Source organism: Pyxicephalus adspersus, chromosome Z, assembly GCF_032062135.1.
Source record: "Pyxicephalus adspersus chromosome Z, UCB_Pads_2.0, whole genome shotgun sequence".
NCBI classification, from domain to species: Eukaryota; Metazoa; Chordata; class Amphibia; order Anura; family Pyxicephalidae; genus Pyxicephalus; species Pyxicephalus adspersus.
In genome coordinates, this window is record NC_092871.1 from 81,549,821 (window position 1) to 81,561,476 (window position 11,656).

General features: G+C 32.4%; 1 protein-coding gene across 8 annotated transcripts in view; it reads left to right on the forward strand.

Annotated features, from left to right (window-relative positions):
• The window catches only part of ATP2B3 (ATPase plasma membrane Ca2+ transporting 3), a 171,841-nt gene extending 160,494 nt beyond the window's left edge, over nt 1-11,347 (forward strand). For 5 of the 8 annotated variants that reach the window (XM_072431702.1, XM_072431701.1, XM_072431703.1 and 2 more), the window contains one exon: nt 8,552-11,347. In XM_072431702.1, the coding sequence (XP_072287803.1) occupies nt 8,552-8,872 (321 nt within the window). In that variant the 3' untranslated portion in view covers nt 8,873-11,347. Of the gene's footprint in view, nt 1-1,278; nt 1,433-8,551 lie in introns of all 8 variants that reach the window. The other 3 variants (XM_072431706.1, XM_072431707.1, XM_072431708.1) reach the window with 1 other exon arrangement.
• Nucleotides 11,348-11,656: the final 309 nt, after the last annotated feature.

Below are 11,656 nucleotides of genomic sequence, written 5' to 3' on the forward strand. Positions count from 1 at the left end.
GAAATGTTCAACTTTTCTGGCCTGCACTTCCAATCTCTACAGGCCAGGGCTGACCATTTTGACCCCAGCAATGATCAGTACCAGGTCCAGGACATACCAAGTCCTATGCAGAGTATAAGCTTAATTTTCAAAGCAACATTTACCCTTTAGCCTTCAGAGAGCACTGCATCTTAAAGACAGTGGCCTGTCCCAGTTTTATACTGTATTTGTCAGATAAAATTACAGAATAAAAATTTTACTTGACAAAAATAATATATTGTAATGCACACAGGTCAATACAGTAAAATACGGTAAAATACATCAACACTACTCGCTCGAATTTGAACCTACCAGAACCCATGTGTGATTGAAATATCCATATAGGTGGACAATATTTTGTAACGCCATCTTATATCCATTTTCTGCCTACTTCATGTACCTGCTAAATATTGAATGTATCCTATTGCCAATTTAGAAAAGTTTCGTAAAGCACAACCTGCAAAAGAAGGTAATTTATATTTACTTGCCCATCAACCTTCGCCTTTATTCAACAGCTACAGATGCCTGAAGGGACTTCATATTCCACACATTTAAGAATATCAAATTTTTCTGCCCCTCATCATGTGGTGTGGTTCCTTTCAGTCACCTCAATATCGTTAATGTGCCCTGTAGTGACATAAGTGCCAATGAAATATACCACAGTGCACTAGAGAAGGCATCTGCCACCCCCAGAAATGCGTTGAATGATGAAGGGCCAGTGCTGTTGGAGAGGGAAACTTGATGAAATGGGCAGCAGAATAGGTGAGTATAGAATGTATAAAACATATTGGGTTTTTTTTGTGGAAAATTTACATATATTCACAGGTAAAAAGTAAGCTCCTCAAACTAATCTGACAAATTGTTACAAACACACACAGAGGACCCCACAGATACCATATAGCAAAAGGGAGTAACACCTTGGGTTGGTTGCATCATTCTCCTAAACAATTAGCCTGGCAATCTTGCAATGCCCCCTCTGCTGTAATATATAAGTGCTATACCTCAAGGGAAATGGGTACTCCTATAAAACAAAGAACACATGCAAAGCTATCAAAGGAGAGCAGGGTGAGATTGGCAAGTCATAAAAATGATGTAGACAAGGTTTGACTTTCAGATAATTAACACCATCTAAAACAAAACATTACATTTTGAATTGAGTAATTATTTTAATGGTGTTTTCTTATTTTTCCCCAAAGAAGGAACATTTGAAATGAAAATGATAAAAAGAAAAAAAACACTATCTCATTTTCTCTCCTACAGATGGAGGTAGTGAGTACCTTCAAGAGAAGCGGTTCATTTCAGGGTGCTGTGCGTCGGCGTTCCTCGGTCCTCAGCCAACTCCATGATGTAACAAATATTTCTACTCCCACTCATGTAATTCTCTCTGCTGCCAATGCCACCAGCACTGCTGGGAGTGAGTGCGATTTCCTTACTGCTCATCAGTAACATTCTGAAACCCACCCTTATACAAGTTATTTTATCTTATCTTTTTTGCAGTCTTGCATTTTCTGCTCACCGTTTTTTCTTTATCTATTGCTTTGTCTAGTCTTTTTCAGTCAAGGTGGTGTATGATTTCTAAAGCCATATTCTCCTTTATTCTTCAATATTTGGTGTGCCCAGTGTACCATGCTTCTATTTAAAACCTAATCCAGCTTCTTGTTTGTTTGCAATGGGTTTTGTTTTCCTTACGGCTAAGTATGCTGTCTGCCACAATAGCTGCTGCTGCTGCTTCTTTTTGGAGAGCCCTTTCCATTTTTGTTTTCAGTTGAAATCTGTATATTAAACCTGTAGTACCAGATAATATCAAATACCTACTTCCAATGCAAAGGCATATATAGTTGTAATAATATTATTAATAAATCTCATGGGAAGCCTCATTATGCCAAAACATATCTGAATATAATCAACAATACACGAACATAAAACCAGTATGTCTACTAAATCTTTTTTGGTTTTGGGCACATGCTCTTAAAGAATGAAGAAGATACTGTAGACTATCATGATGGAACCTGGGTTGAAACAGAAAACTTGGAATGAATTTCTTCAAAATCATTTGCTAATATTTGGTAAATGTTTTCAAAACTTTACTAGATTCATTTCAGTTTTACTGGATCAACCAGGTTCTGCTCTGATAATCTATTTTCTCTAGTCTTGGAGAGCTTTAATAAATCAAGCTCACTGGGTAAGAGTAAGATCTGCCATCTGACTTTTTTTCTAATATGGGCCCTCAATGGGGAGATTCTTTCTCACTTTTTTCCCAACACTAATAAACATATCAATATTTAGATGACACCTACAGAAAAATAGCCAACACTTTTACCCTTCACAGGTACTGCTGGAGGAGTATTCTGGACAATACAGTTGGATAATTTAAGATAAATCTGATCCAGTCATTGGTTATCACAACCAGGACCATTATCAGGTTTGTTTTTTTATAATGTAATACATTTGAATGCATTCCTTAAGGGGCTTTATTCAGGATATATCTACTAAGCCCTGATGAATAGGAACCTTTTCAAATTTCTGAAACGAGTTGGCCATTTCATGGTATGCTTCTTCTGAATAAAATTTTTCTGGACTTTTTTGGCACTTTCCTCCATAAACCTTTAAGCTGTTTGAAATATAAGCAAATCACACTGGCTTGAGGAAATTTCCTTTTATTAGACAAAACATGCCAAGAAATCCATCTATCCAAACTCATATAAATCCAGGTGCCAACACCTAAATTTAATCTTGGAATTGTGGTTTATTTTATAGATTACAAGTTAAACTTTCAGACCAGCAACTTTTCTATAAAAAATTTTTGACTACCCATTGTGATGATGATCACATGACATGATATATCCTCCATGCATTTTATGTCCCAACAAAAGTCAAGAGGATCTGTAATATTTCTGAAGTAAATTGTTCCTACATGTAAAGAGGCTATAAAAATAGACAAATATGGTCAGAAATATATTTTTCAATAGCATATTATTAAATGTGGATACATTCATATCAATCTACATATACACATTTAGACTGTTATTTTTTACATCTAATGTATTTTATCTTGTACTGCAGCTTTAATATTTACTGTGATATAAACTAAAGTGGAAACTGCCATAACACAACTGCAACCAGTCCAATAAATGTTTATACAGAAAGAAACTCCTGATGCTCAATAATATTATTAAAAAAATGGTTGCATTGGATTTTTTTTCTGTGCTTCTTCTAATTAAATTGGCAACTAGGAGTGAAATTACAGAATGGTAAGGCAAATTAACAAAATCAATAAAAACATCTCCAAAAGAGAATATGGCAAAACATTACAAGTCTTGATACGTTGACATGAAAGAGTAAACCTTCGAGTATGGGCCCAAAGTGAAAGCTGATATATAAACATTACTTCTTCTTGCTTTTGCAGCATAGGAATCATAGTTCCTTCTTGCGGTGAACAGCAACGAAGGTCCTCATCTACAGAAAACCATTAACAACACTTTCTTTCCCATCAGGATACCTTGGGAAGCCATCCAGTACAATTGAATCCTGGTTAAGCTATCATTTCAGGCACCCTGTCTTTTAATTATTTGTAACTTTTTTGAACACTGACAAAAGTTTCCACTAAATTCAAGCCAATATTTTTACTACCAGCCTTGCATAATATTTTAAAACCAGTATATCAGATTATTGCTATTCACATTTGAAAAAAAAATATTGGCATCTGTAAACAATCCTACCCTAAGGACAGTTAAGGTGGAATATCAAAACTTGTATTGGACAGTCTAAAACTTTGGTAAAAACAATTGAAAAAGTAACCCTTTTAGTAAACATTTCCATCAAATAGGTAAGCATTTATTTCCCTCCTTCCAAAAAAGTTTTGGAAGGAGAGCACAAAGAAAATAAAATGGTAATTACTTGATGGTAATACTTTTTTGTTTTAGTATACATTTTCCCATAGATCTCTGTACTGAATAAAAGCCCAAACCAAAAATTCCCAACCTGTAGGCATAAGCGTCAAAATTTTTAATCCGGAGGGCTTAAAAAATTGAATTAGGTGGGGAAGGAAGAATGATTTAACAATCTAATGCTATTAAATATACAAATATACATATATAAACATGACTATAAAAATTTATTACCAACCATGTAATTACTATATAGTGATGCATTTACTATTTCAACTTAAGCCTGAAATGACATCTTAACCACGACCTTCAAGAACTTTTTGCATTTCATTACCCAACTTTACAGCACAATAGCAAGCTTTTCCTCTCTTGGTGTCTGAATTACCAAATGGATTGGTGGATTTATCTCTGGTGCTTGATCTACAATAAATGTATTTTTCCCTGTTGTATTTTTGGTTACTTTTTATGATTGAGTGCCGGACTTTCATCATTGAATACAGTGTCTTCTTTAGCCTGTTTGCCTTTTTGTGTCATCAGCACACAAATCATAATTTTTTTTCTTCGAAGGCCTTCATATCACACATCAAAATGTCATTTGTTTTCTTTAGGATGTATGGCCTCATAGGGCATTAGAATCATTAAGATCACCTTTAGAACAGCCCCTTTAGGAACACTGAAGGAGTATTGAAGTCGGTGCACAATGAATAATGAGATAAATAAATAGGGTGCACAATGAATAGACAGATGGAGCCTATAGATTTCCAAAACTACAAATAAATAGCCATCTCTTTCCAAAGCTAACTTCATAGTTTTTTTTTTATGGCTGGTTAAAAAAGTATGACATACATTACTAAAATCATTTGCATATGTTATTTAAAATTGCATACTATAGTTCCTTAAATAATTATAACACAAAGCAATGCCCGTGCTTGAGAATAGTATTCTGGCTTATTGTGTTGACTACCACAAAGTTGTACAGAAATACTGGACCTGATTTATTAAAGCTCTCCAAGACTGGAGAAAATAGATTTAGAAGAATCTGGGCAATCCAGCAAATCTGGAATGAATCTGGTCTAGAACTGAAAACATTTGTCAACTAACGGGGAAGGATTTATAAAAAAAAGAAAAAAACATTCCAAGTTTGCTGGATCAACCAGGTTTACCTATAATAGTCTATCTTATCCAGTCTTGGAGAGCTTTAGAAAACCAAGCCCGCTGCTTTCAGAAAATGGCCAACATGAATACTCCAGGAAAAAAAAAAAAAAAGGGGGCATCCATCTAAAAAGAAAAAAAAAAGTAAACTCTTGATTGAAAGACATACATTCACAAAAAACAACAAATAAAAACCATGCTTGAAGCCTTCCATGAATCCCATTAGCATCACTTTTTTGCAAAATTCTAGGTGTGTTCCACTCTGTGTTTTCATAGGCTTTTCTCCTGAAACCCTTACCTTCTTCCTTTTTTTCCATTTCTTTCCTCCCCGAGGCATGGAAGAACACACAAAAAAAAAAACATCCTTGCATGCTAAATACCTTGTTCCACAAAAGGCTGATCAATCAAGCTAGTCCCCTTATACAGCAACTATGGGCTTAAATACTCGAATGTTTACTGTGCCAAATATGCATGATTGAATGGGAGCTCGGCCTCCATGCAGTCAAGGCTGTGTCACTGTGTGGGCTGAGTGTCCTCTTGGTGTTTCATTATTAAAAGTCACGCTGAACACAGTCATGATAGAATATCTTGATCTTTTTTTTCCTTCCTAATTTCCCTTTTCTTTGGGTCTCAAGTGCAGCATGAGTGCAATTTCATCATTCAGAAAAAGCTTTATTTTATTTCACTTTATGTCATCTCAGCTATTTGTTTTAAAGCATTCATTGGCTCTTCACGCTGTGCACAGCTGCTCTTGATACAAAAATTAATTTTTTTTTATTAGCATGTTATATTGAATCATATTAATATCACTTTTTTTTTTTTTTTTTTTTTTGCTGTTTGTAAGTTATTTACACGTAAGTTAACTTTTGGCATAGCAGTTGTGATTTCTCCATGCTTCTTGCAATATTTGAAAAAAAAACAACTGCAGTATCAAAAAGCAAGCAAAACATATGTATATATATCTAATCTAACATCTAGTGTGATATGTAAATGTGTAAAAATTTACAATAATCTAAAAAGCAATTAAAACTATCAAAATATTAGGTGTATATTTAAAAAAAATAAATTGAAAAATGTTTAAATATTTTTTGTTTAAAAAAATAATTTTACATTTTTGAAAATTAAAAATATTAAATGCAATTTTAATTTAATGGAAAGTTATGGGGTCTTTTTGTTAAGATTTCATTCAGGATTTATACATTTTTCTAAATGGATTCAGTTAGAACATGTCTAAATCCTGGGTAAAAGATTGTTTGAATTTCATAAGAACATTTATAAATAGTCTTCAATATGCAAATTTATTTTAATGTATGTTTGTTTTACTTTTTCATATGTTACATATAGAGCTCTATTTATAAAACAATGAATATACATTTTATGGTGAAAATAAATTACTGCTATTGAAACACATAGACCTTTAATATTCCCATGAAGGAAAGTTTGAAGTAATGTCTGATTCCTTGTTTAATACATTAAGCCCCTATAAAATAATAAAAAGTAAAACAAACATAAATAAATATACATTTATATAGTAATAAATATATTAATGGAAAGCAAATAATCTTGAACAGATTGTTTTATATTTGTTATTTTTAAATATTACAATTAAATAAGAAACATCAAATTAATGAACAAACAAATCTGATTTATATATATAACATAAATATTAGTAAAAACAAAATCATTTTTTTTTTCATTTAATTTGTAATATAGTGAAAATTGGGAAAACATTGTATTTTTTACAAACAAGACTATACATTTTTTAAAGGTAGTATATTCACAAATTTATAAAGAAAAATAGTTTGAATTATTATTGCACTGGTTTATGTAACTTTTACATATTTTTTTTTTTATTCACTTAGGGCTCTATTTATAAAATAGGGAATCTGACATTCCTTCAAACATTCCCTGGTGGGAATCAATTACTGCCATTGAAACACAGGGACCTAGAAGATTCTCATGAGGGAATGTCTGATTCAGAAAGCCCCTAGTGCACTATATTATAAGTTTTGTATCACAAATATAGATTGTGTAGATTCTCAATCTACTGACAGCCAGTCCCTACAATCAATGATTGTATTCAGTCAGGACTGGATGATAGCTTGGCACTGAAAGAAGAATAGTAACATTGGTAATCACATTGGTGATTGGTAACATTTCACAACTAATAGCAAATGTTTTTTAAAAATGTATTCCAGGTTTAATATTCACCCAGGTTCTCCTATCTTCTCCAGTCTTGGAGAGCTTTAATATTCAGTACCATTGAGTCGCATAATGAAGGGAGCCTTTGATTTAAGCAAGGTGCTTTTGTTCCTCCAATTTTATCATTGCGCTAAGACTGTTACCAAAACCTTAGAATAATGTTTTGCTATAGGTCTGTTTCCAAAATTGTAATAAATAATTAAATTTCATATTGTAACAATGTTAACAGTAATATTAAAAACACAATTTTGCATAACAGTTAAATAGATTATAACAGTGTTTTTCAACAACCCTTGAAATAACTTTCAGATTAATATTATTACTATATCCACAGCTCACAGTACATAAGACATTCCTCATTGCTGAAGAAACCGCGAACAACCTCAGAGAAACACTGGGTTATACCTTATGAACTCAAAATAAAAAATATATTTATAAAATAAAATGAATCACAGTTGCTTAATAAATAATTTTACTTAGTATTAATCTACACAATAAAATAAGTTAAAAAATATTATTTATATCACAAATAGATTAAAAAAATGATCATATAAAAGTATAATTATGTAAAGTTTTAAAACAGCTATTTTTATTTTTGTTTTATTTTCCTTGTGCACTCTTCTAGCTTCCCTTTTTTCTGTCTACATTGCATTTTTCACAGCTTGTGCCTTTGTCAGTTGTCACATAGTGAATGTATGTTTCTTAAGAAGTTTATTAGCAAAGCATTTTTATTATCTTCATTAGATGTCCTCCTAGATGTCTTGTCTCTCATTAAAAATGTAATTCATTTTTTTCTTTTTACATTAATAAAATTCCACATATGTATATTATATTTTATTATATACATATATGGTAAAACATGTTATCACCTTATTAAAAAAAAAAAAAAAAAAAAAACAATGCCAAAAGTAAAAATGGTTTACAATTTCAGACCACAATAATGCACTATGAGATAGGAGTGCCAATAATAGAAAGTGTTAATGTAAAGATTATTTTTATATATTTTTATTGGTGTCGAGTTTAGTCTCAAGCTACATTACCCAAAGTTTACCCCCAAGCTACAGTTTATTGTTTAGATTCCAAAGTTTTTTAGAATACTTAAACTCGACGTTCAAAGTAATTATTGTGGACTGAAATGAATAACAAAATAATGTTTCTTTATCCTGTATTATTCTAACACTTTTTTTTTTATTTCCCTTTGATTCCTTTTTCCATTTGCTTCTTTCCATCCTTTCATCCTATATCCTATAATTGGGTTCTCCCTTTGGACCTCCGTAACCCAAATTTATTAGATCCGGGTGGTGAAAGCATTCCGTAGTTCCCTCTACGAAGGCCTAGAGAAACCTGACTCCAAGACCTCCATTCACAATTTCATGGCAACCCCTGAGTTTTTGATCAATGATTACATCCATAATATACCCCTTATTGATGACACAGATGTGGAAGATAGTGAGGAACCTCCTGGCAAAGTGCTGTGGTCCATTCCACCTCCATCTCCCAACAAGAACAACAATGCCATTGACAGTGGTATCTATTTAACCACAGACACAAGCAAGTCAGCTGCCTCTTCCAATCCTGAAAGCCCTTTGCACAGTGTGGAGACTTCTCTTTAACATAATACTATACTCATCTACAGAGACCACAAAAGCAGCAAGACAATAGAACTTATTTGCTTTTGCTGATATGTCAGCAGGGCCTATATTTACAGGTGGAACAGCTTAGATGTACTAAAAGACATACAAAAAGGTTATCCAAGACCAAAATGTAATACCAATTTATGTATTTATTTTCAAAGTCAAAAGGTATGGTATTCTTCAGAGGTTATTTAGCTTCTTTCCTAGCTGGTTTGTATTTTGCAATTAGAAGCAACAATAGTAGTTCACAATCTCAAATCCAGCAAAGCTTTCAATAAACATAAGGAATAATAATAGTAAAAACAAAATGTGATTTTGGAACTTTGTAGGCATTATTCAGAATTTGTGTCCTGCCCCTTTTTTGGTCATCCAAATTCATTAAATTGAAAAAAAAGGAACCACTATGAACTGTTTTAGGTTGTCCTAATCTAAAACAAAGATACATTATAAGGAAAATTGTGTATGTCAAAGGGCATTCAGGAAAGGTTTAAAAATGTAATAAGGGGAATTTTTTTAGTGATTTGGTATATAAATCCACCATTTTAGAAAGTATTAACAAATTGTCATTGGCAAGACATCAAGAAGAAGTCTTATTATATTCCAAAAGGGCTCTTAAGCTTTGAATAAAACATGCAACAATACCTACCAACACATTGCATCATTATAGACCAAAATCGTAGAGAAACATTTTTTTTTTAAGTGACCAAAATATATATTAAATCTATATACCATAACAGAAGCAGCCATGCACTTAAAGCAGTTTACCTTCACTTTTATTTATTACTCATACCCAGCAAAAAAAAAAAAAAAAAAAACAGCATGAAAATGTAACCTTAGTCAAAAACGTAGGAAAAAAAAATATAAAATTATAAATGTATATAATGCCATAAAGTGCATGGGTTTTACATTTTCTATATTTATTTTTAATTAGATCCACACCAAATTGTCTTAAAAAATTAGCTAGTCCTGTTCCTTATTGATCCTACATTTGTGCATGATTAGCCGATCTTCATTGGGTAAGAAATAAAGGGATAGCAATTACTCCCAATACAGTGCTTTACAAAGTCACAGGCCACTCTTTTCCACAATGAAAGCACTTTTATTTTTTTTATTTTTTTTAATACAATAAAATAATTAGCTCCAACCTAATGAAGATGTAGTTTGTATGTAAGCCACACTGAAGCCAGTTGATTATGGAATGCCACAGGCGGAACATTGTCCTGCATTGTAAACCTTCCTGCCCAACACCCAAAAGAATTTCAGATGAATAATGGACTGTTAAGTGGTTTGAGATATAAAGTGGACTTGTTCTAATTCCAAGCAAAGGGGAAGCCTCCAATCCCTTTTTTTAAGGCCTATGAAATTACTTCTATCTCTCATTTTCATTCAATATAAGCCATGGGAAATCCTGCATAATGAATCCTTAATGCCAACTTTCTTTTTTTCCCTCCGCTCTATAAGCATTGCACAAAAACTAGGAATTCAATTCACAGTTGCGCACCCATGCAAGGTGAATACAAATTCTGTTTCTGTAGCCTTGTAAGAGCAAACTTACATCAAGTAAGAATTCCAAAATGTTGGTAAATTAAAAAAAAAAAAAAAAACATCATGACAGGGTCTTTTTTTCAGATTTTTTTTTGGAATTTGAACATCTGTGTAATGCCTATGGTGACACTCAGAACTACCAGCTCTAGATGGTTTAAGCCATTCCTTTATGTTGAAAGATTGAAGAGAATGATTGCTTAAATATAACAGTAACAAAAAATTTGCCAAAAAAAAAGAAAAAACAAAGTAAACAAGTAAAAAGATGCAACTTTGTTTCTTTCAGCATATGAGTGTAACAAAAAAAAAAAGATATTTAAAAATACAAAAAAGAAAGTGGTGTTTATTTTGAACTTATAAAATGTGTAATATTACTGTTCATTTGCAGGCTTCTTTTCATTCAATATTGTAGATATATTGATAGAACAAATGATACAAAGAATTATATATTTAAAAGCCAAAAAAATATAAAAAAAAGAAACAAAAAAATGTATGAAAAAAGCCACTACTGCTGTATAAATCTGCCAAATGTAAGTGTGCTTTGCTTATTATTTTATTGGGTTAGGGAGGTAGGTGGGGTTGGGAGCAGTGCAATATGTCCATGCTGTCTTTAATTTTCCTTTTTTTTTTTTTTTTTTTTTTTTTTAAAACAAAACTGCTTGTACATTATTTAGGGAAGGGCTTAAAAACTCATATTGGGAAGCCTCCCTGAAGCATATACTTGTATTGAATGGCTGATTTTGTTCAAACCGCTACATATTATTAAAATTTTACCTGCCTGTTAAAAAAAAATTATATATGAAAGACAACACCCTGTATAGCCTAAACAAGTCTGTATCGAAATTTCAAAATTTCAATAGGCAAAAACTTTGTCTGTATAAAAAAAAATAATAATATGAAACTATTCTACAAGTCGAGTTTTGATAATGTGTGTTTTGTTCGGTCAGCTCAATTTGCAAACAGATAATCTGTACTGAAAGATAAAATTTTACTCTGCAATGAAGTGGAACCCACCTGTCCTTACTCCATCACAGGGGCTGGCATCTTTATCCAGTCCTCTTTCAGGTTCATGATCTTTGGCCATCTCGATTGGCCAGGAAAGTTCCACGTAACTTCCCTTCATCAGCACGGGACTTCGCTGCAGCCAGCTGTACGGGGATCATACCCTGAGCTGCACATGTGTTTCAATACAGAAGGTTGCGATTAGACAGGTAAGTTTGT